Source organism: Diceros bicornis, chromosome 34 (assembly GCF_020826845.1).
Source record: "Diceros bicornis minor isolate mBicDic1 chromosome 34, mDicBic1.mat.cur, whole genome shotgun sequence".
Taxonomy (NCBI): Eukaryota; Metazoa; Chordata; class Mammalia; order Perissodactyla; family Rhinocerotidae; genus Diceros; species Diceros bicornis.
The window spans coordinates 33,354,200-33,377,781 of NC_080773.1; the positions used below are offsets into that span (position 1 = coordinate 33,354,200).

At 62.0% G+C, this 23,582-nt stretch overlaps 4 protein-coding genes across 4 annotated transcripts; 1 reads left to right on the forward strand and 3 right to left on the reverse strand.

Annotated features, from left to right (window-relative positions):
* Nucleotides 1–2,595: 2,595 nt before the first annotated feature.
* Nucleotides 2,596–4,438, reverse strand: LOC131397907 (cytochrome c oxidase subunit 6B2). Its single transcript, XM_058531016.1, has 3 exons — nt 4,084–4,438; nt 2,922–3,022; nt 2,596–2,815 (listed from the first exon to the last, which is right to left on the reverse strand). The coding sequence occupies exons 1-3, from the start codon at nt 4,193–4,195 to the stop codon at nt 2,762–2,764; spliced, it is 267 nt and encodes an 88-aa protein (XP_058386999.1). The 5' UTR covers nt 4,196–4,438; the 3' UTR covers nt 2,596–2,761.
* A 193-nt stretch (nt 4,439–4,631) lies between these two features.
* Nucleotides 4,632–11,647, reverse strand: GARIN5B (golgi associated RAB2 interactor family member 5B). The gene is made up of 10 exons (XM_058530317.1): nt 11,373–11,647; nt 11,053–11,207; nt 10,724–10,976; nt 10,221–10,245; nt 9,990–10,054; nt 9,806–9,909; nt 9,660–9,712; nt 9,502–9,569; nt 7,346–9,186; nt 4,632–4,939 (listed from the first exon to the last, which is right to left on the reverse strand). Exons 1-10 carry the CDS (start codon nt 11,520–11,522, stop codon nt 4,912–4,914), a joined length of 2,742 nt encoding a protein of 913 aa, XP_058386300.1. The 5' UTR covers nt 11,523–11,647; the 3' UTR covers nt 4,632–4,911.
* Nucleotides 11,648–13,611: 1,964 nt separating this feature from the next.
* Nucleotides 13,612–17,026, reverse strand: IL11 (interleukin 11). The gene is made up of 5 exons (XM_058531017.1): nt 16,904–17,026; nt 15,566–15,738; nt 15,277–15,363; nt 14,990–15,151; nt 13,612–13,926 (listed from the first exon to the last, which is right to left on the reverse strand). The coding sequence occupies exons 1-5, from the start codon at nt 16,908–16,910 to the stop codon at nt 13,756–13,758; spliced, it is 600 nt and encodes a 199-aa protein (XP_058387000.1). The 5' UTR covers nt 16,911–17,026; the 3' UTR covers nt 13,612–13,755.
* Nucleotides 17,027–21,430: 4,404 nt separating this feature from the next.
* TMEM190 (transmembrane protein 190) lies at nt 21,431–23,121 on the forward strand. Its single transcript, XM_058531018.1, has 5 exons — nt 21,431–21,675; nt 21,768–21,803; nt 22,502–22,627; nt 22,710–22,794; nt 22,881–23,121. The coding sequence occupies exons 1-5, from the start codon at nt 21,618–21,620 to the stop codon at nt 23,119–23,121; spliced, it is 546 nt and encodes a 181-aa protein (XP_058387001.1). The 5' UTR covers nt 21,431–21,617.
* Nucleotides 23,122–23,582: the final 461 nt, after the last annotated feature.

Sequence of the window (23,582 nt, forward strand, 5' to 3'; positions counted from 1 at the left end):
GGTCACTCCCACTGTCCAGTGCGGTATTAGGCACCAGAGTTGGGCAACACGCTGATTCTGAGGGCTTCAAATTGTTTGTATAGACAGAGACCCCACATGTCTAGCTGGGCAAGACAACATTTAGCCTGTGACTCAGGCGTCATCCTCCCCACAGCCCTGTGAAGTGTAGCTATTACTCTCACCATATTTTAGATGAAAAGACCACGGTGTGGAGGGCTCAGGGAATTTGTCTGGGGCCGCATGGCTGGTAAGGGGCAGGGCCGGGACCCATTCTCAGAGCTCAGCCAGGCTCTGAGACCTTCAGGATGGGAAAGAGGCAGACCCCAGAGAGAGGAGGCTGGCACTGCACCCACTGGGAACCAAGGGACAGCGAGCTGGTCAGCAGTGGCTCCCATGTGGTGGTGGGGGGTGGGGAGGAGAGGGAGAGCAGGGGTCTCCAGGGTTCACGGGGCAAAGGGCGAAGGGCAGTGGAGCAGTTCTGTGATCTAGAAGCCTGTGCCTGTCTGTAGACAGGGAGGAAGGAGCTGGTCCTGAGGCAGGGGCTGCAGAGGAGGGCAAGAGGATAAGAGACGGGTTGAGGTGGAGGGCATGGGACTGGAGGAGGAGGAGAAGGGGGAGGAGGCGAGGAGAGCAGGGATGCAGGTTGTGGGGGGGGGATGGGGTTAGTTTCCTCTGACCCGGGAGGTTGCCGCGGGACGGTGAGGCTGGCGCTGGGGGTTTTCAGGACGTCGGCAGGCCAAGCTGGCGGAGGAGCCGGAGTTTGGGGCCAGGGAGTTTGCGGTGGTGTTGGTCCAGCCGACTGGAGGTGAGGCAGGTCTGGCCTAGCCCGGGGATCAGGCATCCATAGGGCAGTGGTGGCCGCAACGGAGACCAGGAGTGTAAGAATGTTCCAGAAGTGGTCGAGGGATGATGGCTGGGAGGATCCCGGGCCCAAGAGGGAAAGAAGGAGGAGGGCTGGGAGGCATTGCTGGCCAATAGGCTGAGAAGGCACTCCAGGCACTGGTGCCCTGGTGGTGTCCAGGGGCTGGCCGCAGCAGCACTGGCGTCAGGTCCTGTGCTCGGACGCTACCTGGGTGACCTCACCTCAGCCCCGTTCTGTGACTCAAAGAGCCGCCTTGCCCACGTGGCACCACAGCTTTCCTTCCTTCCTGCAGCAGTGCCTCTGCGCAGACCAGGCTCCAGGGAGGTGGCGTGACGACCTTCCAGGTCTGTCTGGCTGAGTGAACACCCTACGCCCTCTCTCACCCCCCTGCGTCTCAGGTTGTGGTCCAAGACAGGGAGCTGGGAGCACGGTCTCGGGGTGGAGCCATCCCGGGAGATGGCATGACTGGGGTGTGCCCCGGGTGGGGTGATGAGGGCAGTGTGGAGGGATGGGTGGTGTGGGAGGGAGCCAGTCCTCCTCTGAGCTCCACCAGCCCCTCCCATCATGCTGCCCCTCCTGATAACAGGACTCGGAACCATCTCGGCTTATAGCTGGGGAAACTAGGTGCACACAGGTCGAGAGGCTTGTCATGATTAGTAATAGCCACTTTTGAACCCCGGGGTTGAATGGGGCCCTGTGAGACTGTTTCAGGCAGAGTCTGGAGATCCATGCTGCCCCAGGAGGCCCACAGCTTCAGGTAGAAACCGTGAAATGCAATCCTCCCCAGGCCCAGGTCTCACACCCGTCTGGGGCAGGACCAGGTTAACCCCCCGGGGCTCTGCACTCTTGTCTAGGTCACTCCTTGGCCTGGGGGCGGGGGGTGCTTCCCAGATGGCAGGAGAGGTGACATTTTGAGGGGCATCTGGAATCAGAACGGATCTCAGCATTGTCACCTCTGAGTCTGGCTGAGGGCAGGCCCAGCGCCCCATAGAGGCAGGAGCAAAGAAGAATTCCGACGGAAGCTCTGAGCGTCCTGGAGGAGCTCACAGTCAGGAAGGGGTTGGCAGGAGAAACTGAAGTGACACGTGTCTGGGGAGGGGCCAGCCCCATTTCTTTACAGAACGGAGGAGAAGGCAGCTCCTGGCTGTGGACCGGGTGCCAGATGTGAGGAGTGCAGGGACCCTGTTGGGAGGGGCTCACAAGATGGAGACGGATGTAGTGGGAGGGAAATGGAGGGAAACGGAGTCAGATGGGAGCAAGGGAGTGATGGGGAGTGGTGGAGAACCGGGAACGGGACCAGAGCAGGGGAGGGAGGGGTGGGGTCCACGCTGGGTGGTACAATAAAGACCCCTCAGGACTTGGGATGAACTGGGTGGGAAGCCCGGGAGGAGGCTGAGGAGGTGGTCCAGGAGGGGAAGAGGATCCTGAGGGAGGAGGTAGAGGGAAGACTTAGGTGATAAGTAGGTGTGGGGTTGACAGCAGGAGCGTTCTGGAGCCATCCCGGTGGGCAAGTATTGGGATCTGGGAGAGCCAAAGGGGACCCTGGGCTGGCGGCTGCTGCCTGCTGGATGTTGGGGAGGGTCGGGAGGGGCTCGGCTTGCTCTTACCCTGGAGATCTGACCGTCCTCCCTCCATACCAGCCCTGATGGAACACAGTCCTCCCCCGCCCCTCCCGCATCATCAGAACCAGTAGCGTCAGCTGCAGGGCACAGACGCAGGAAGGCCCTCCCCGTGCCCCCACGCATCACTGGCCAGACGTTAAGAAGAAACATCAGCAACAACATAGCTTTATTTGCGTCTTAGAGACTGGGGAGTGGGTAGCCGGAGCCGGGTCTCCGGGAGACGAGAGGATAGGGAGGTCCAGGGGGCTGATCCCTCGGAGGAGCCGCGCTCGACCTGTCAGATTTTGCCTGCGAAGGTCCCTGCCCTGATCTGCTCGGTACAGCGCTGCACCTGGGGAGGAGGAGGGAGAGAGCGAGGGAGCAGGGGTCCGCTCGGCTCAGCCGGGCCCTCCACCCTCGCCCGGCCCGTGCGGCCGGCGCCTCCTCTGCCCACTCACCCAGCTCATGGGGCACAGCGAGTGGAACACGCGGAAGAAATACTCGCAGGGCTGCGTGCTCTTGCCGCGGCCGTTCATGTTCTTGACGCAGCGGTGGTAATCTGCCGGGCGGGTGGACGGGGTCGCGCCGCAAACCCCGCCCCTCCAAACAAGGCCCCACCCCGCGTGGTCGGTCCCACCCCCTCCCAACGTGGCCCCGCTGCTCCGGGCCAGGCCCCAACCCTCCATGGTCGGTCCCACCCCCTCCAGATCAGGCCCCACCCCTCCAAGCCAGGCCCCGCCCCCCATGGTCGGTCCCACCCGCTCCAGGCCAGGCCCTGCCCCTCCATGGTCGGGCCCACTCCATCCAGACCAGGCCCCGCCCCTCCAAGCCAGGCCCCGCCCCCCATGGTCGGTCCCACCCGCTCCAGGCCAGGCCCTGCCCCTCCATGGTCGGGGCCACTCCATCCAGACCAGGCCCCGCCCCTCCATGGTCGGTCCCACTCCATCCAGACCAGGCCCCGCCCCTCCATGGTCGGTCCCACTCCATCCAGACCAGGCCCCGCCCCTCCATGGTCGGTCCCACTCCATCCAGACCAGGCCCCGCCCCTCCATGGTCGGTCCCACTCCATCCAGACCAGGCCCCGCCCCTCCATGGTCGGTCCCACTCCATCCAGACCAGGCCCCGCCCCCCATGGTCGGTCCCACTCCATCCAGACCAGGCCCCGCCCCTCCATGGTCGGTCCCACTCCATCCAGACCAGGCCCCGTCCCACATGGTCGGTCCCACTCCATCCAGACCAGGCCCCGCCCCCCATGGTCGGTCCCACTCCATCCAGGCCAGGCCCCGCCCCCCATGGTCGGTCCCACTCCATCCAGACCAGGCCCCGCCCCTCCATGGTCGGTCCCACTCCATCCAGACCAGGCCCCACCCCCTCCCTACAAGGGCCCGCCCCCACCCATGCCCCGCCTCTCCACGACTCGGTCCTGCCTCCTCCAGACAAGGCCCCGCCCCTCCAGCTAGCCCCGCCCCTCCCGACCATGGCCCGCTCCGCCTCCCACCCCAACGGTCTCCGCCCCCACGGCGGGTCCAGGACCCTCTCCCTCCTCAGGTGGGGCGCGCCCTTTCTGGCATCCCCCTCGTCTCCTCCCCGCTCCCCCTAACCTGGCCCGCCAGGTCTCACCCAGGAAGTTCTGGTAGCAGTTGCGGGTCTGGTTCTGGTTGGGGAAGCGCGGGTCGAAGGGCGGCGTTGACCATCGCCCCTTGGGGGGCTTCTGGGAAGCAATATCCAACATCCACGGAGGCGGCAGCTCCTGCGGGGACGGAGGGGGCTCTGTGGGCCTAGGGGGCGCCCCTCGCTCCGACCCTCACCCAGCTCCTGACCCCCACCCCAAAAGCAGCCCTGCTCCCAGCCGTCCTGCCCCCACCAGGCTGATGTCAGCGCGGCACCTGGTCAGCTGTGCGGGCGGCTCGCCCCTCGCTTCTCAGTCTCGGGGGTCCCAGCCCAGGAACATCATGACGCCCGGCCGGATTGGCTGAGACCTCTGGAAGCCCAGCCAATGGGAGCGCTGCGCTGCAGGGCGCGCTCTGGGACGCGGGGCGGGGTCGGTGTGGACCCCCCGCCCCTCTCCCGCCTCCCCGCTCCCGCCCCATGCCCCCTCTCGGGTCCGGCGCACACGCACCCAGACGCGCCTTGGACGAGTCTCAGACTCAGGCTTTTAATCTCTGGGAAGCTGGGCCCCGCCCCCGCCCCCCAATATATAAATGTATAGATAGCTCTGGTCTCTACCGGACAGGGAGCGTCGCCCCGCCCGGCCTTCTCAGCACCTGCTTCTTACGGCGGAGGCGCACAGCACCTGGCCTGTGGGGAGGAGGAAAGAGCGGGAGTGGGGCCCGGGCTCCCGGACTCCAGCGCCAGGTCTCCGGCGGGCCTGCGGGGTCTCAGGAGCTACCTGCCACACTGGGCTCCTCTGACGTTTTGGCGACTGAGGTTGAGTGCCCCGGCATCCTGCTATTGAGGGCGCTGAAAACGGTGCGCGCTGCAGAGAGAAAGCCAGAGAGGGCTTTGGGGTCCGGCGGGGAGAGCGTGCTCGGTACATACATACGTGCTGCATGCAGGAGCCCTGCAAACCTGACCTGGAATCCGGGTCCCCACCTGCCTCCTCCAGTCCCCTGGTGTCCCTCCTAGGTTCTCTCCCTCCTGCCTCGTTATTGTCAAGCCTGATTCGGGATTCTTCACACCAACATCCACATGCATTAATATCTTTCCTCTTAAGAAGCCCTCTCTTGTGCCCAATTCCGACACCAGCCACCTCTGCATGTCACTCCTACCCTTCCAGCAAACTACATGGAAAGAGCTGGTCTCCCACTCTCCTCTTTACCTAGATGTGTGTGTATACAGTGGGAAAATACACATCACGTAAAAATTGCCATTGTAACCATTTTAAAGTGTACAATTCAGCGGCATTAAGTACATTCATAATATTGTGCAACCATCGCCTCTATCTAGTTCCAGAACACTTTCGTTACCCCAAAAGGAAACTCGGTACCCATTAAGTCACTCTCCATTCCCCCATGCCCCCCAGCCCCTGGCAACCACCAATCTGCTTCCTGTCTCTTCGGATTTGCCTGTTCCGGACATTTCATACAAACGGAATCACACGCCATGTGGCCCTCTGTATCTGACTCCTTTCACTGAGCATGATGTTGTCAAGGGGCGCAGCAAGGGACTCCCCACTTTCTGTGCCCCTTTAAGCCTGCCCCACTCAGGTCTTCGTCCCCACCACGTCACCTTCTTGCTGAGAAAACCAGAGGTCCTGTCTCAATCCTGTCTTCCTCCACTTGACCGCAGCAGTTGCCACGGCTGCTTTCTTCACTTGGCTGCTTTCTTCACTTGGCGTTCAGGATGCCCCGGTCTCTCGCTTTTCTGCAGTCTCTCTCTCTGCCTACGGTTCCTCTTTTTCTAAACACCATGGACTATGTCTCCATCTGCGCTGGCTCGCTGGTGACCTCCTCCAGTCACCTAACTTGCTGTAACCGTCCATGTGCCGATGACTCCCCAAATCACTCCAGACTCACGTATCCGGCTGCCTTCCCCACATCTCCACCAGACGTCTCAGAATCAAGATGTCCAAAACAGAATTCCTGATCCTCTCCCCGACCCCTACCCCACTCGCAGCCTCCTCGACTGCTGCCGATGGCCACTGCATCTTCCCGGGGTCTCAGACCCCAAACCTTGCATCACCCTTGATGCCACATCAACATGCCCAATCCGTGAGCCAATCTGTTGGTTCAGTCATCAAAGTAATCTCCAGAACCCTGTCGCTTCTCAACACCTCCGTCACCGCCCTCTTGTCCAAACCACCATATCTGGTGCCTGGCTGTTTCAACGGCCTCCTCCTCATCTCCCGGATTCTGTTCTTCCCCTGCTACCTTCTCTATGCTTCAGCCAGAGACAGCCCTTTCCATCATACCTCAGCTCCAACCGTTCTGCTCAGAACCCTCCAGCTCACTCAGCGTCAAAGCCAAAGTCCTTAAAATGACCTGCAAGGTCCCACGTGATGGCCGCCACCCCCGTGACTCCTCTCACTGCATTTCCTACTCCAGGGGCCCCCTGTCTTGATCCAGCACATCACGCACACTCCTACTTTAGGGCCTTCACAGTGGCTGTTCCTTCTGCAAGGGGTACATTTTCCCCGGATGTCCACCTGGCTTCCTCCCTCTCTTTTGGGTCTTTTTCTTTTATATTTATTTATTTATTTATTTATTTATTTATTTATTTTTCCCCCCAAAGCCCCAGTAGATAGTTGTATGTCATAGTTGCACAACCTTCTAGTTGCTGTATGTGGGACGCGGCCTCAGCATGGCCGGAGAAGCGGTGCGTCGGTGCGCGCCTGGGATGCGAACCCAGGCCGCCAGCAGCGGAGTGCGCGCACTTAACCGCTAAGCCACGGGGCCGGCCCTCTTTTGGGTCTTTACATAAATGACACCAGCTCACTGAGGTCCTCCTGGACCTCCCAATCCAATACTGCAGGCTGCCTACCTCCACTCCCAATCCCCCTACCCTGCTGTTTTCCCATAGAACTATTACCTTCTAATGTACCATATAATTAACTTGGTTTGTATTTGTCGGTGTTCCCAATGGTCCACACTGCTGAGCATTTCTGTGGGATCATTCTTTGCTGTGGGGGACCGTCCTGCGCATTGTGGGAGACCGTCCTGTGCACTGGGGATGTTGAGCAGCATCCCTGGAGTCACTAGATGGGGGGAGCACATCCCCGCCAAATTGCTCCATGCTGTATCCCGAGGGCCTAGAACAATGCCTGGCACATAGTTGACACTCACTATATATTGAGGGCACGAACATAGTGAAAAAAGAGGGAATGATCCCCTCTACCTTGCGGATAAGAGAGTTGACCATACACATTAGCTGTCACCCAAAATACCTGTGCAAAGGATTGAAGGCGCCCAGTTCCTCCTTTATCTTCTCCACCTTGGTGGCCACGTTCCTCATATTCTCAAGTTTCAAGAGTGTAGGCAAGAGAATCTCGGAGGATAATGCAGTCGTAGCCACCGGGCACTGATACAGCATCCTTGCAGGCTCTTGAGATACTCTCTTGGGCTCTTGGGACACCCTGGCTTCCATCTTTGAGATGGGGCTCAGTGAGATGGGCGACTGGGGTATGTCCTCCCACCTCGATGCGGGCAGAGGGATGGGAGCCAGGAAGGCACTGTCTATCTTCGGGCTGCTGGGGGCACGCTTGGAGCGTGGGGGCACTTTGGAAGGCCCCCTTGGGTCTTGAGGCAGCTCCTGCGCCTGCGCCTCCGCCTCCACCCACGGATGCGCGCTCCCTTTCGCCCCTGGAGGCGCGCTCCCTTTCGCCCCTGGAGGCGCGCTCCCTTTCACCCCTGGAGGTGCGCTCCCCTTTGCCCCCGGAGGCGCGCTCCCCTTTGCCCAAGGCGCGGTCTCCTCCACCGGCAGACGCGTGCTCCCTTTCGCCCAGGCACCCGACTGGGGCCGCTCCCTGACGGCCACCGGTGTCCCCGCCAGCAAAGACACGTGGCTGTGGCTGAGGGGCGCCGTGCCCATCGCTGACACGGCAGACACCTGCGGGGTCGGGAGCCAGGAGGGCAGGCCAACCGCAGCTGGTGTCAAGGGCCGCTCCTTGGAGCTGGCTAAGATCATCAGCTGGGCAAGAGCGAGCCCTTCCACAGGGAAAGGCCTGCTGTGCTCCTGCGGGGCTCCCTTGATGGCCACCTCCTTGGTCTTGACCCACTTCTTCTGCTGCCCCACCTCCTTGGCTTTGAGGCCCGGCATATCCAGGGATATCTCCTCCTTTCTCCTTCGGACCTGGCCCTCCAACGTGCCCTTGCCCTTCAAGCCGTCCAGGGTGATCTCCTGGGCTTTGCTGATCAGGACTTCCTCCGACTCCTTCTTGGTCGTGGCGAAGGGCAGCTCCAGGGATGTTTTCTGGGTCTTCAGCTCTACCATGTTCGTCTCCTGGGTGTCCACCAACACCACTGGCTCTGGCTTCCCTTCAGGCTTGCGTCTCTCAAGCACATGCCCTCCATCAGTTCCCATGGGCAACATGCCACGATCAGCAGGGTCCAAAGGCGTTGGGTGTTGGCTAGGTGGGGTCAGAGCCTTCTGGGGTGGAGTAGGTTGGAACTGAGGTTTCCTGTTTGGGACAAGCAGGGACACTGCCTTCGGGGGAACAGCAAATGCAGGTGGGGCCTTCTGAGATGGAGCAGGTATGGCTGGGGCCTTCTTGGGAGCAGCAGGTACAGCTGGGGCCTTCTTGAGAACAGCAGGTACAGCTGGAGTCTTCCGGGGAGCAGGAGGTACAGCTGGGCCCTTCTGGGATGGGCCAGGTACAGTTGAGATCTTTTGGGATGGAGCACGTACAGCCGAGACCTTCTGGGACCGGTCAAGGATGAATGGAGCCTTCCAAGAGGTGGCAGGGACCGATGGTGTCTTCTGGGAGGGTGGAGGCCCCAGCCTCTGCACGTTGCCCGGAGGCCTGGCCTTTTCATTGTGCCTGGGGAAGGAGGAGTAGGGGGCAGACAGGTAGAAGGTGGGAGGGTAGGTGGCCGGGCAGAGGGAGGAAGAGGACAAGGTGCTGGATTCAGGGTCCATCAGGGCGTCGATGTCCTGCTGCCACAGCACATCCAGGTGGTCATGGGAGCCCACCAAGGGACTATCAGGGCTGTCCTCTGAGACACAGTGTGAAGGGGACTCAACTAAACCTCCCAGGACCACGGCCGCCTCAGCAGCAGACAAGCAACCCTGTAGGTGGACGGAGGGGAAGGGAAGGATGGTCAGGGCCAGGGGAGGCTCCCGGACCAGACCTAGGATCCAGGCCCTCCTCCCTCAGACCCAGGAGTCCAGGCCCCCAGCCCCTCCTCACCCAGACCCAGGAGACCAGACTCCCAGCCCCCTCCTTCCCCAGACCCAGGAGACCAGACCCCCAGCCCCCTCCTTCCCCAGACCCAGGAGACCAGACCCCCAGCCCCCTCCTTCCCCAGACCCAGGAGTCCAGATCCCCAGCCCCCTCCTCCTTTATCCAAGATGTTGGGCCCCCGGTCCCCAGGGTATAGCTGCCTTGGAAGAGGACTGCGTGTGGTTGGAAATAATGCTGAAGATGGTCCGGATGGTGATGCTGGGCTTCTCTGGGTGGGGAGAAAGCAGTCTGAGCCCTCAGGGGAAGGGCCAGAGCTTCAGGGGTCTGTACAAGGAGGCAGAGAGAGGGGTGCGCTCACCAGAAACTTGGATTTCTGTCTGAGCTCTGTCACGGCAGAGATCTAGTTGGGACCTGTAGGGGCAGTAATGTGGGACTTTGGCAGCATCAGTACCAGGGTCCCCATCTTTCTCCTGCCCCCCACCGGTGACAAGCCCCTGAGCCTACTTTTTTTCTGTGGATTTCTTTCTAGTGTCAGCATGCTCCAGCTGCGACCAGATGAGAGGCACGGAGTCGCCCACGGCCTGAGACTTGAATTTGCGCTTGAGGGTCTGGCCGTGAACAAGGGAGGGAAGGCTGTCAGGAGGCGCAGCCCCTCAGCTCCTCACCCACCAGGCTGCCGGCTGCTCACCTTGGCCTTCCTCTGTTTCTGAGATGTCAGTGTCTTGTAAGGAAAGGTGGGCTCGACGATCATGACTGGAAAGAGAGGGGAGACCGTGAGTCAGGGACCCTGAAGAAGAGGTGGAGAAGAGACTTGTGGAGGGCTCAGCTAGGGGCGGAGTGGGGGGGCCCTCAATTGCCAGAAGCTCCCAGGAGAAGCTGAGACGCAAGAAGGACCTGATGGATGTCGTGGCCTGCTCACCTGAACGTCTGCTGCGAGACTGGTCCTGTGGACGGGAGGGGAAGTCAGGAGGGCTGACCTCTTCCTGGTTTCCGCATCTCCATGATCTACCCAGCCCAGGAGGCCCGGCCCCCAGCCCCTCCTCCCTCAGACCCGGGACTCCAGGCCCCCAGCCCCTCCTCCCTCAGACCCTGGAGTCCAGGCCCCCAGCCCCTCCTCCTTCAGACCCGGGACTCCAGGCCCCCAGCCCCTCCTCCCTCAGACCCGGGAGTCCAGGCCCCCAGCCCCTCCTCCCTCAGACCCGGGACTCCAGGCCCCCAGCCCCTCCTCCCTCAGACCCGGGAGTCCAGGCCCCCAGCCCCTCCTCCCTCAGACCCGGGAGTCCAGATCCCCAGCCCCTCCTCCCTCCCTCCAGACCTCCAGCTCCATTCCTGGGGTCCCTGGACTTGAGGCTCTTGGTCCTGGCTCCCTCTGGAATCGAGAACCACAGCCACCCCCTGGGGTCTGTGGGGTCAGGGCCCCACCTGGAGGCGCCAGGTGGAGGCGGGAGGTGCAGCATGGGCCAGGTCCATGGGTGGCAGGCTCCTGGGGGCCCAGGTGGTGGCGGGCTCCTGGAGCAGGTGGATGAGGCGCATCCAGCGGTCGAACAGGAATCCGACCTCCTTGTCGGGGGCGTTCAGCTCCAGGTAGTAGTAGCGGCCTGTGACCAGGCGCAGCTTCAGGCGCCAGGTGGGCAGGTCGTGGATGTAGAGGCGGGCCAGGTCCAGCGGGATCATTCTGGGCGAGGCAGCAGATAGTGGTGGTAGAGCAGGAGAGGGGGGCGGGGGTGGCAGGGGATGGGAGGATGTGGTACCTGGTGAGGACGAGGTTGGAGCACTCCCTGCCCTCGGGGGGCTGAGCGATCAGCAGGAGGTCTGGCAATACCAGGCCTGGCAGGGAGGCAGCCACACCCATGGTCAGACGGTTGGTTCTGTGGTGCACGTACACGGGCGCCCCTTGACTGGTCACCTGGGGGTCCAGGGAGAGGGGCTGGGACCATTCCTTTCTCCGACACTCCTCCGGCACCCCTAGCCTGAGCCCCCCACCACCCGAGCCCCCCAGCTGCCTCGTGGGGCTCCAATCCCCCAGCCCAGGGGCTCTGGCTCCCCTCCCAGGGCGCAGGGAGCTGGGGACCTGGACAAAGTTACTCTCGAACATGGGCAGCGGGCGAAGGGGCATGTACTCTCCCTTCTGGAGGGTCTTCTGCAGCTCGCCCAGAGTGGGGATCCACTTCGGGGGACCCTGGAATGGCTCCATACGGCTGATGTTCCAAAGCCGGTTCATGGCGGCTGCAGAAAGGGGGAGGTCACCCAGGACTCGAAGTCAGGGACCTGGCAGTCTGCCCGACACCCCCCCGCCCACTGGCCTTGGGCTTCACGGTCGGCGGGAGCTCAGAGGTTCCAGAGGGCGGAGCTTCCCCGTGGCTTGGCCATGGCCCTGCGGGGGTAGTCAGTCCTGGCCTGGGGGAGGAGCCTTCGGTGCAGGGGCTTTGTGACCTCATCGGACACACTGGGACTCTTCCTGGGAACTCCCTCGGCGGGGCACGGTGGTCTCCCTTCTCCTCCGGGGATGTGTTCTGGAGTCTTGAGGGTTGGGATGGGTGAATCAGAACCCCCACCTCCAGACCCAAACTGTGACAACACTGGGCCCTGGGAGGGTCGGTCTGGGATGTTGTAAATAGATGATTAACCAAAGGGATTCTTCAGGGGGAGGCCCCAGTACAGCCCCAACTCGCCACTGACGCTTCTTTAGACCCTGGGTTAGACCCGGACCCCCACAGAGCATGAGTTTCCCCATATATAACTCATTTATGTCCCTGGCAACTTTTGCTGTACATTGAGTTATAAAGAAAGAGATGTGCTTTGGAATGAGCCAGAATCACGGTTCTGTTTCCCCCTAGCTGTGTGACCTTGAACAACAGTACCCCCAGCCTCAGTTTCCCTCACCTGTAACATGGGGCGGATTGGAGGATCCAGGGGATTATGTAAAGAAAACCCCACACTTAGGGCACAGCCCAGAGGAGTCGTTCAATGAATGGTCATTCTTTTCCCCTTCTGAGGGCTTTTTTGGGGGGGGGGGAGATGGTATTCTTTCACTGTAAAAATAGTGTTTATTATTTTTTTTAATGTGTCGTAAAATACATGGTCATTGTAGAAATTCTGGAAAATACAGACAAACACAAATAATAAAAGTCACCCACTGGGCTGGCCCCGTGGCTTAGCGGTTAAGTGCGCGTGCTCTGCTACTGGCGGCCTGGGTTCGGATCCCGGGTGCGCACTGACGCACCACTTGTCCGGCCGTGCTGAGGCCGCGTCCTACATACAGCAACTAGCAGGACATGCAACTATGACATACAATTACCTACTGGGGCTTTGGAGCAAAAAAAGGAGGAGGATTGGCAATAGATGTTAGCTCAGAGCAGGTCTTCCTCAGCTAAAAGAGGAGGATTAGCATGGATGTTAGCTCAGGGCTGATCTTCCTCACACACACACAAAAAAAGTCACCCACAATCCCACCTCCTCTCTTCTACCCTGAGGCGGCAACATTTTGGTGTATTTCCATCTAGGATATTTTAAAATCCATATATATATATATATATATAGAGAGAGAGAGAGAGAGAGAGAGAGAGAGAGAGAGAGAGAGAGACAGAGGGAGGAGGGAGGGAGAGAGAGAGGAACACAAAATGGGGCTCTCGCGGTGGTGTGTAGCTGTGGTATTCCACACCTGGAGGCACTATAATTTATTTAACCATCCCCCACTGTTGAACATCTAGCTGGTTTCCAGTTTGCTGTTGCCAACACTGCCAAAACGAACAGCCTTGAGCTTGCAGCTTTGTCTGGTACGAGGACTGTTGGTCACAAGGTGACCTTCTGGAACCTTCCATTCAGTATTTATTGAATGCCTATGCAGCGCTGGGCACCAGGTGAGGCTCAGACCCTGCCCTTCAGAGCTCACGGTCCCTGGGAGACCTGCCATGCCCACTCAGGGCCTCTACCTCCCCCTGCCCTAGGGACCCCAGTGTCCAGCCCCCAGCCCCCAGCCCTCAGAGAAATCGCCTCGAAGTGGATGCGTATGACAAATTTAATTCCTTCTTCTCCGTTCTCACATAGGTTTCTCACATTTTTGTACAAAAACCCAGGCCTCCTTTTGCCCTCCCTCCCCAGCCCAACACAGAAAGTAATTGTTTAATAAATAATATATGCTCCTTCCCAGGCCCAGAGGGGTGGGGGCCAGGGAGACACTGTGGCCAGACTTCTTAGAGATCCAAGAATCCAGGACCCCAGTTCCCTCCTCCTGGGGGACCCCCGAGTCCCCCTGCCTCCCACCCACCCTCTTAAATAAATAAGTATAAATAAGGCACAGATGCCCCCCCTTCCCGCCCCGGTCTCCTGGAGGGACCATCTCTAACTAGGGGGAGATAATGGGGGAGATCCTCTGGCTGCCATGCCCCCAGTCCCGAAATAAATAAATAAATAAGATCTGGCATTGAAGGACACTGGTGGCTCTGGGTGGTGGGTCACAGCCGAGTCTTCAGCAGCAGCAAGCCCCGCACGGCCCAGTCGAGAGTCAGGTGCAGCCCCCCGAGAATGGCGTGGGCTGCCCGGATGCCTCCCCAGGCTGAGGACGGGGGCGCCAGAGGGGGCGCCGGCGGGTCTGGGGGTGCCTGGGGCAGGGCCAGGCGGGACATCTGTCAGGAGAGGACAGAGGGTTGGTTAGCAACAGGTAGGGGTGCAGTGGGGGTCCGTGGAAGGGGTGTCTGGAGCCTATACTGAATCGGGTTGAGAGGTCCAGGCTGCAAATTTCCAGAGTGTCTCTGGTATGTGTGGTGGGGCCTCTGGGTAGGGAGTTCTTCAGGATGTTGGGTTCAGAAAATTGAGGCTGGGGCCAAAAGGGGGGGGGTCAGAAAATCGAGAGGGGGACCTCAGGGGGCTACAGGTGAGGTCCGTAGAGTCAGGGCTGGGATCCTGATGCTAGGGTTTTAGGGACAGTGTCCAGGGTCTGTGGGCTCAAGTCTGGGGTCAGGCCCAGGGTCTTAGACGTGGGGTCTCTAGGATCAAACTCACGGAATCAAGGGTGAGGGCTGGGGTCTCAAGTCTGGGGTCTCGGAGCTGGGAGTTGGCATTTGAGGTCCAGGGTCTCTGAAGGCAGGCCCAGGAACTGGGGTCTTCTGGTCTCAGGGTCTTGGGTCTAGGGTTTTGGAACTCAGGGTCTTGGAGTCTTACGGGCTCATGACCGAGATCTGAGGTCTTGGGGACTCAGGGCTCAGGGTCTGGGGGTCTTCTAATTTGCCATCTCAGGGTCTAGGTTCTTGAGGTCTGGGGTTTGCCAAGCCAACGTCTCCGGGCTGGCTTTTGGCCAGGGTCTGGCATCTTAGAGTCTATAGCCTTGAGTGTCAGGATCTCAGGGCCAGGGTCTGGGGGTATGAGGGTCTGGAGGTTCAGCATTTCTTAGGGCGTGGGATCTGGAATTCCCGTGTCTTGGGGCCAGGGTCTCCAAGTCTGGGGTGAGGGTTTGGACGCTCAAGTCTTAGGGCTTCAGAGTGGGAATCATGGGGCCATGAGATCATGGGCTCTCCGAGTCTCTGGGTGAGTTTAGAGTCTCCAGGCAAGATTTTAGAGTCTGGGGCCTCAGTGTCAGGGCCACGGTGAGGGGACATACATGGTGAGGGTCTCAGCGCAGGCCTAGTCTGGGGTCCTGGGGTCTCAGGTTTCAAGTCTGGGGTGTCAGGTCTTGGCACTGGGGTCTCATACCAGAAGCTGCAGCCGGCGCAGCAGCCGGTCGAGCCGGGCCTGCAGGGCCCCCAGCTCAGGCTCCAGGGTCCGCAGGGAAGGGCCGCCCGCCCGGCGCAGCCACTGCAGGTGGCGCAGGTAGGAGAACAGGTCTGCCCGCAGCCGCGTCAGCACGCCGGGGAGCTGGGGACAGGGCATGGGGGCGTCAGGGAGCACCCGCCACATGCCCGCTCCAGCCCCCAATCCCCCCCGCACCCCCTCCACTGCCCGGCTCCCACCTTCACCCCATCCCTCTCCCCTGCCCTTACCTGCAGGGCTCCCAGCGCCCCCGCACTCATGGCCAAGGTGGGGAGGGAGTCCAGGTTGTGGTCTCCATCGGCTGGGAATTTGTCTTTCTGTGGGGAAAGAAGCCATAAGGTGGCCCTGCCCAGCTCCAGGGGTCCCTCCATCCCCACCAGGGGCCCCAAACTCCTCCCTCCTCTGTCTCTGCCCCGGTGGCAGCCCAGAAGCCCTCCTGGTGGCTTGCCTGCAGATCTCCCCCCCTCAAGCTGTCACTCTGCATCCTGGACCCGGCCCATCCTCTCCGCTCTTTCCTACCAGCTGTGCGGCCAGCTGCCGAGTGTCTGCCAGGAGGGAGCGGGTCAGGAGGACGGCGCTGTCCAGCTCAGCCCGAGGGGCTGGGGAGGCCCTCGGGGGGCCAGGAGGTGGCCCTGGGGCAGCAGTCCTATCTGGCCACAGGCTCAGCACCACCAAGACCAGGCAGCAAACACCTGGGGGCGGGAGAAGGCAGAGGCTCAGGCCCGACTCGGGGGTCTGAGAGAGGAGGGGGCCGGGGGTCCCGAGTCCCAGGGTGGAGCGCCCAGGGCATGTCGCACGGCCGGGCGGGCTTCCCTCTCCCTCTCCGGCTCCGGCTGCCCCGCCCGTCGGAGCAGACGCGGCCCGGGGCGGGTAGACGGGCCGGGCGTCTCCCGTCCGCCCCCGGACGCCGGAATCTGGGCCCCGGGGCGGGGCATGAGGGGGAGGCACAGGCCAGAACCTGCCCCCTCCCAGGCCCCGGCAGCCCCAGCCGGACTGAGAGCAGGACACGGAGACCCGGACCGAGACCTGGAGTCCCCGAGCCTTCCCCGGGGAGCCCCCGGAGTGGACCGCGGAGGGAGGGCCGGGCGGCAGTGCCGGGGATCCCCCGGAGCACACCTGGGCGGAGAGAGGCAGAGACGTGGGTGCAGCCGGGGGCGCGGCAGGCGGAGCGGGACCAGGCGGCGGCTCCACCCGGGGGCTCCTGCCGGCTCCCTCCCCGCAGCCCATCCCCCGCTTCCCCGCCCACCGCGCCCACCAGCCAATCAGCGCCCCCCGGGCCGCCCCGCTCCCGCATCACACCCCCAGCCCGCCCCCTGGGCCCCTCCCCGGCCGCTGTCTGTCCGTCCGTCCGCATCTGTCTGGCCCTCCGGTGTCTGTCTGCACCCTTGTCTCTATCTCTCTTTCTCTCCTTCCCCTGGCTGGGGTCGGTGTTCCGGGCTTGCTCTCACCTCTTTGGGCTCTCTGCCTCAGTTTCCCTCCAGGAGCCTCTCTGTCGGGGTCCCTGGGTGTCTGCGTCTCTCGGTCCCCGCTGACTCCCTGAGGGTCCCAGGCTCTTTGGGGTCACCTCCCTGCATTTGTCTTTCTGTCTCTGCGAGTCTCCCTGTCTGTCTCCCTCGCGCTGCCCTGTCGTGTCTCCGCCTCTCTGATTCGTCCTTTCTTCCCTCTCTCTGCCCGTGTCTTCTCTGGGCCTTCTGCCGTCTCTGACTCTCCTTTCCGTCTCTGACTCCCCAGCGCTCCCTCTCTCTCCTCTGTCTCTCTCTGTCCCATTCCGCTGTCTGTCGGCTCCCCACCCTCCCCGCCGACGGTCCCTCCCTCCTCCCTCCCCGTTCCCGCCACCATGAACTTGAACCAACTTACTGTTCATGTCCCCACAGGGCAGGGATTCCCCAGGGCAGGGGGCAGGGAGCTGGGGGCCTTTAACCCTTCCCTGTCCGCTGCCAGGGGAACCCCGGGGGTCAGCTGGGCCTCGGCCCGGGGAGGGGAGGCATGTGCGTGTGAGCAGCAAGGGCCGCGGCAGTGAGGGAGTGTGTACGCCTGGGGGGTTATATAGGGGGCCGGGGCGGGCGGGCGGGGGGCAGGCGGCAGGGGAGGGCGGCCTGACACATCCTGACTCACCCTCCCTGCCTGCCTTTTCCATTCAGACGGAGCCGGCTGCCTCGCACGGCTCCCGCCGCCTCGCTCGGAGGAGGGCACGGAAGGAAAAGTTGGAAAAGTTGAAAAGGGAAAGGGGGGGTGGTCGGAGAGGGGCTGGTGAGGTCATTGGCGTCCCCTCCCTCCACCTCCTCGGCGGCCGGCGGGGCAGACACACATGGCTCAAGAGATGGGGCCCGGCTGGGCTGCGGGTGGGGGTCCTGCTGGACCAGGAAGGGCAGAGAGGTGGGGAGGCAGGGGGCGAGAAGTGGCTCCTGGAGGAGAGACTCCAAGGGACAGAGAGAGAGAGAGAGAGAGAGAGAGAGAGAGAGATGGAGAGACTGAGACCCAGGCAAGGAGACAGAGACACATGGACAGATGGGGACACTGGGGCAGAGATGGGCAGCCTGAGATGCAGAGATACACAGAGAGATGGAGATACACTGCAGGAGTGGAAAGGACAGGGAGACAGGCAGGGGAGGTTCTGGGAGTCAGAGATCAGAGAGCCAGATGAAGACAGCAGGAGAGATTTGGAGAGACCTGGAGAGACCCCAAGAGAAAAAGGGACAGAGACACGCAGTCTCAGAGAGGAGGCAGGCAGGTGACAGAATAAATGCATAGAGACAATGGAGACACCGAGGCAGGGTGACAAAGATGGAGAGGCCCCAAGAGACAGAGATGGGGAGACAGAGGCTCAGAGATGGAGATGCTGAGATGTCAAGGAGGCAACAATGGGTGCAAAGAGAGGGAGAGCCTTTCTCCAGGAGACAGGTAGAGACGTGAAGGTGAGAGAGAACCAGAGACAGAGAGAGGGACCAGGAGAGAGAGGCATCAAGACATCCAGTGGAGGTGGGACCTTGGGCACAGGGCTTCACCCCTCTGTGCCTCAGTTTCCCTGTATGTGAAGTGGGGACAACTGAGTACCCACCCCACCCCCCAAACGCCTCAGTGAGGACAAAGTGAGTCCACACACGTAAAGCGCATGGTCAGCTCCCAATAAATACAACCCATTGCTATTCTTGCTTTTGATTTTTATTAACATGTCCAGAAAGAGAAAAAGAGGTAGCCACTGGGAGAGACGGAGACGGTGAGTGAGCAAGACAGAGTGAGGGTGGTGGGCACAGGAGAGAGTGGCTCAGCTGGGGAGCTGGACCCTGGGACAGGGCAGGGAGGATGCCAGGCAGAGAGATGGAGCTGCCAGCAGCTCACAGCAGGAGAGGGAGATGCAGATTCAGGGGGACAGAGATGCCCACACAGGCACACAGGTGGTACCGCCAGGTATATGGGACAGAGATGGCCCCGGGATGCACTGCAGAGCCAGTGAGGGACTGACCTGAGCCCAATCCCCAGCAGCACCCCCCAGGATAGAGGTGGCAGTAAAAGATGGACGGGAGTGAGAAGACAAAATGTGACAAGGACTTCAAAAAGTCTCCCTGAAGACCCCCTACTGGCCCCCAGACTGTGCTGAGCTGGCAGAGGGGCTTTGGGGATAAATGGTGAATGGAGTTGACACCCCTCCCACCCCCCACCACTGGGGGGCGACTGCTCAGGTCCCCAGGGAGGTGAGGTCACAGCCCCCCCATGGTGGGACATGACCTCATCGCCTCAGGTAAGAGCTTTCTCTCTCTCTTGGTCTGTCATGGCCACCCCTTCCAGGGCCCCCCAGGGGCCCTCCACAGCCCCTGCTCCCGCTGGGACCCAGGCCTCTGACCACTGGGTCTCCGCCCCTCAGGGGGCCTGTTTCCGGCTGAGTCAGTGTGGGGGGCCCAAGGCTGCGTCAGTGAGGGGAGAACTGACGTAGCCCCCCCCCCAGACCGGCGGGGCCAGCCAAGGTGACTCAGGCCACCAGCCTGGGGGATGGACTGGCCTGAGGGGATGGGGACTGGGCCTGGGGCCAGCCTGAGAGCAACAATACGGATCTGGTAATGGCAGCCCCTTCCCCCTACCAGGGGTGCCAGCTCCAGCCCCCTCCCTTAGACCCAGGAGTCCAGGCCCCCAGCCCCTCCTCCCTCAGACCTGGGTGGCCAGGCCCCCAGCCCCCTGCTCCCTCAGATCTGGGAGTCCAGACCCCCAGCCCCTCCTCCCTCAGACCCAGGCATCCAAGCCCCCAGCCCTTCCTCCCTCAGACCCGGGGGTCCAGGCCCCTAAGCCCCTTCTCCCTCAGACTCAGGTGTCAGATGTTCAGGCCCTAAACCCTAGTTTCTAGAAAGGTGGAGAAAAACGTGTTGCCATTCTGCAGTTTGGGGAATACTCTGTGTGGGGAAGGTCAGGAGTCTGGAAACAGGTCAGGGGTCCCCAGTTGGTGCCAGCCCCCATCAGCCCTCTCCCTGGGGCTGTGGGGTCATCTTCCCCAGTGCAGCTGGAGGAGGCTGAGGGATACAGGGTAGGTGCAGGACAGGAGGGCAGGGGATTGCTTAGGACTCCTGGGTCTTCCCCGGGGTGAGGACACTTGGGCTACTTCTGGAAAGGAGGGCAAGACGGGGAAAGAGAGAGAGAGAGACATAGGTAAAGAGACCGAGAGAGGCAGGGTAGGGGAATCACAAACAATGACAGAAGGTGACACTAACAAACAGAAATAGAGACAGGAGTGCAGAGACCCAGAGTGAGAAAAAGACAGAGATGCAAAAAAAAAAAAAAAAAAAGGGATCTACAGAGACACAAAGAGACAAGCTCAGAGACTCAGAGACGAAGATTGGGGGAGACAGGGTGCTAGAGGCTCTGAATGGTGGTCACTGATGGCCAGCGGTGGGGGGAGATGCCACTGGGATATGAGGGGGAGCCCAGGGGGTCCTTGCTCATGTGCTGGCCCCTGGGTGAGGTGGGGCTGGCTGGGTGTGAGGTCAGCAGGTCCGAGGCTGTGTGTGTCCGTCTGTCTGTCCCTGGGGGGTCCTGTCTGGCCTCTGAGGGGTGACGGGGCAGGCGGGCCGCAGAGGCAGCCCAAACCTGTCATTAGCGGTGAGGGCCGTGACGGCGGCCCCCCCAGTCCCAAGCCGCGGTCCAGGGCCCGACGGCCCCGCCCCCCCCACCCCCTCCTTGATCCCTGAGGAATCCCGGGAATTGGGAAGTGGGTCCAGATGATGTTGACACAGGAAACGGTCAGCAGCTGCCCGGCCTCAGCCCCACAACCCCTCTGACCCCCACCCCCGGCCCCCTGCAGAGCCCCCTCTGACCTATGTCATCTCTGACGGAGGCAGCCCAGGGCCCACTCAGCTCCCACCAGGATGTTTACCGGAGATGGGCAAGACGGAGTCAGCCTCACGGGGCTTCCCGGGAGAGGGGGTCTGGACTCCTGGACAGTCGCCCTCAGGCCTGGTCCCTTGCCCCTGCCCAGGAGTCCAGGTCCTCAGACTCCCGATCTGAGACCCCAGCCCCGCCTTCCTCAGACCCAGGGGGTCCGGGCCCCCAGCCCCTCCTCCCTCAGACCCGGGAGTCCAGGTCCCCAGCCCCTCCTCCCTCAGACCCAGGGGTCCAGACCTCCAGCCCCTCCTCCCTCAGACCCGGGAGTCCAGACCCCCAGCTTCCTTTTCCCTCAGACTCAGGGGTCTGGACGCAAAGATGAACTGCCCCAGGAGAGCTGAGCCTTCTCCCCACTGTGCCGCTAGGCATCGCAGTCCGTCCAGCCCCCCAGCCAGCCTCTTCCCCCACTATTGGGGGGACCAAACCAGAAGCTTGAGGATCCTCAGCTGGACCCCTTTCCCCATTTGTTGGTGAAACTGAAGCCTAGGTGGGAGAGGGGGCTCTGTGCCCATGAATCACCCTCACCGCCCCAGGCAGCTCCCCACCCCCAGGCCCTCAGATCCCTGTGGCCGGGGCATGGTCAAGCTGCTCCGGTTACACATTCCCCATGGTGAGGCCTGGGGTGCCTTCTGGACCAGGAGATTCCTGAGCAAGTGCTCTGGCCTGGGGCCCAACCTCCATTTTCTTGTTGCCCTCCTAGGTCCTCTGGTTGCTTGGGGGGCCGTCCTAACAATGGGGCTCAGTGAGGCCTTCTGAGCCTCATGCCCCCCTGCTCCTGTTTGCTAGGGGGAAGACCCCCTGGCAACCAGGTCTTAGGAGACTTTGGGCCACCGGCGCTGCCTCACAGGCATCAGGTTACTAAGCAGAAGGATTCCCTGGCAAGATCTCTGGGGTCCCCACCCTTCAGGGTCCCTTGGTGGGTACGGAGGAGATGCCTTAGACCTCCCAGGTTGTGAAGGAGGCTCTTCTAACCCCCAGGCCCCCACCCCCACCCCTAGGCCCCTGCCACCTGGTTGCTAAGGAAGCAACTTCCTAGCAACCAGGCCAGTGTGACCCCTCCTTCCTTCTTCCCCATTACTAAGGGGGCTCCCTAGCAACAGAACTTAGGGGACTGGGTGGCAGGCGGGCGGGGCCCAGCCTGTTGCTGGGGTGATGGCCTTCCAGGTCTCACCCCACAGAAGCCCTAGGGGTCTGGGGAGGCGACATGGTGGGCTCTGGGATCCCAGCTTTGACCCTCTTCCTGCTGATGCAGGGCTCAGTAGGTGAGGGGATAGACACCAGGGTCAGAACACTGAGCGGGGGGCCTTCTCCGCCTCCATACAGCAGCCCCGACACCATCTCTTTTCTTTCACAGATGGGAATGGAATCCAGGGATTCTTCTATCCATGGAGTGAGCAGTGGATGAAATCCTGGGTCCCTCAGGGACCTCCCCCCACCAGCCTAGACTCTTGGGTCTAATGGGAGGAGGCGCTGAGGGTCTGGACCCCTGGGTCTGAGGGAGGAGGGGCTGGGGGCCTGGACCCCTGGGTCTGAGGGAGGAGGGGCTGGGGGCCTGGACCCTTGGGTCTGAGGGAGGAGGGGCTGGGGGCCTGGACTCCTGGGTCTGAGGGAGGAGGGGCTGGGGGCCTGGACTCCTGGGTCTGAGGGAGGAGGGGCTGGGGGCCTGGACCCCTGGGTCTGAGGGAGGAGGGGCTGGGGGCCTGGACCCTTGGGTCTGAAGGAGGAGGGGCTGGGGGCCTGGACCCTTGGGTCTGAAGGAGGAGGGGCTGGGGGCCTGGACCCCTGGGTCTGAGGGAGGAGGGGCTGGGGGCCTGGACCCTTGGGTCTGAAGGAGGAGGGGCTGGGGGCCTGGACCCCTGGGTCTGAGGGAGGAGGGGCTGGGGGCCTGGACCCTTGGGTCTGAAGGAGGAGGGACTAGGGGCCTGGACTCCTGGGTCTGAGGGAGGAGGGGCTGGGGGCCTAGACTCCTGGGTCTGTACAGAGTGAGCACTAGGCAGGCAGCCCCAGAGCCCGGCCTTGGGACCCAGCATCCTGAGGCCCACAGGGCTAGGCTCTGGGGCAAAGGCACCACCTGTGGTCTGTCCCCAGGCTGTGAGGGAGACGTGTGGGACCGGGAGAGCTGTGGGGGCCAGGCAGCCATCGAGAATCCCAATCTCTGTCTGCGACTACGATGCTGCTACCGGGACGGGGTCTGCTACCACCAGCGGCCAGATGGTGAGTGCCCGGAAGCCACGGTCGCTGGGGCAGGGGCTGGGGGCTGGGCCCCCTGGGTCTCACACCTCCCTCCTTTGTCCAGAAACTATGCGGAGGAGACACATGTGGGCACTGGGCTGGACATGTGGAGGCCTCCTCTTCCTGATCTCCAGCATCTGCTTGTTCTGGCGAGTGGGGTGAAGGCTGGGGTGGGCTCCTGGGCCCCCAGAGGAGAGGCAGATGGGCAAGGCTGAGCGTGTCCCCTCCCCACCAGGTGGGCCAAGCGCCGGGATATGCTGCACCTTCCACAGTTCTTGCAGGGCAAATGCAAGCTGTCCAGGACTGTCTCCCTGTTATCCAAGGACCGGGGGACCGGGAGCGAGAAAAAGACGGCGTCCATCGGCAGCATGCCAGCCTCCCTGCCTCCGGAGGGGGGCTTGGATGCCTCGGGGGCCACCGAAGGGGAAGGGACAGAAGGGGGCGAAGAAACGGAAGGGGGGGATGATGAAGATTAGGGGCGCCCCCGGGGGGACCCCTCAATACAGATATAGCATATATAGATGCGTGGTGTCTTTTCTGAGGGCCACAGGAGCAGGAGGCAGAGAGAACCCGGGCAGGGAGTGTGTGTGTGTATGTGTGTGTGTGAGTGTGTGTGTGTGTGTGTGTGTGTGTGTGTGTTTTGTGAGGGAGCCTGGGCTAAGTGGAGGGAGCTGGGGTGTGAGCTGAGGGGGGTCTGGAATGAGAGGAGTCTGGGGGTAAGCACAGAGGATCTGAGCCGAGGGGGGCCTGGGCTGAATGTGGGGCCTGGGCTGTGATCATGGACTGAGGGAATTGGGGGTGATTTGGGGGTGGCCTGGGCTTATGAGTCTGAGAGGGCAGCTGGGCTGGGGGGGGGCCTGAACTGGACTGAGGCGGGGGACATGCTACAGCCATGGAAATGTGCCCCTCAGCTCTTCTTCTGCGGAAGCAGCAGTGC

Bases quoted from the DNA above. Each gene is read 5' to 3' on its own strand.
- LOC131397907 (XM_058531016.1), bottom strand. From the start codon at position 4,195: ATGTTGGATATTGCTTCCCAGAAGCCCCCCAAGGGGCGATGGTCAACG. The intron at 3,023-4,083 runs GTGAGACCTGGC...CCCGCCCGGCAG, and splicing joins CTGCTACCAGAACTTCCTGG to ATTACCACCGCTGCGTCAAG. The intron at 2,816-2,921 runs GTGAGTGGGCAG...CCTCCTCCCCAG, and splicing joins CGCTGTGCCCCATGAGCTGG to GTGCAGCGCTGTACCGAGCA.
- GARIN5B (XM_058530317.1), bottom strand. From the start codon at position 11,522: ATGAACCGGCTTTGGAACATCAGCCGTATGGAGCCATTCCAGGGTCCC. The intron at 11,208-11,372 runs GTCCCCAGCTCC...CTGGACCCCCAG, and splicing joins TCGAGAGTAACTTTGTCCAG to GTGACCAGTCAAGGGGCGCC. The intron at 10,977-11,052 runs GTACCACATCCT...TGCCTCGCCCAG, and splicing joins TCCAACCTCGTCCTCACCAG to AATGATCCCGCTGGACCTGG.
- IL11 (XM_058531017.1), bottom strand. The intron at 15,364-15,565 runs GTAGGAAAGAGC...CTTTCCCCACAG, and splicing joins GGCAGCTGGCCGCACAGCTG to AAAGACAAATTCCCAGCCGA. The intron at 13,927-14,989 runs GTATGAGACCCC...CTCTCCTGACAG, and splicing joins TGCGCCGGCTGCAGCTTCTG to ATGTCCCGCCTGGCCCTGCC.
- TMEM190 (XM_058531018.1), top strand. From the start codon at position 21,618: ATGGTGGGCTCTGGGATCCCAGCTTTGACCCTCTTCCTGCTGATGCAG. The intron at 21,676-21,767 runs GTGAGGGGATAG...TTTCTTTCACAG, and splicing joins GCTGATGCAGGGCTCAGTAG to ATGGGAATGGAATCCAGGGA. The intron at 22,795-22,880 runs GCGAGTGGGGTG...CCTCCCCACCAG, and splicing joins TCCAGCATCTGCTTGTTCTG to GTGGGCCAAGCGCCGGGATA.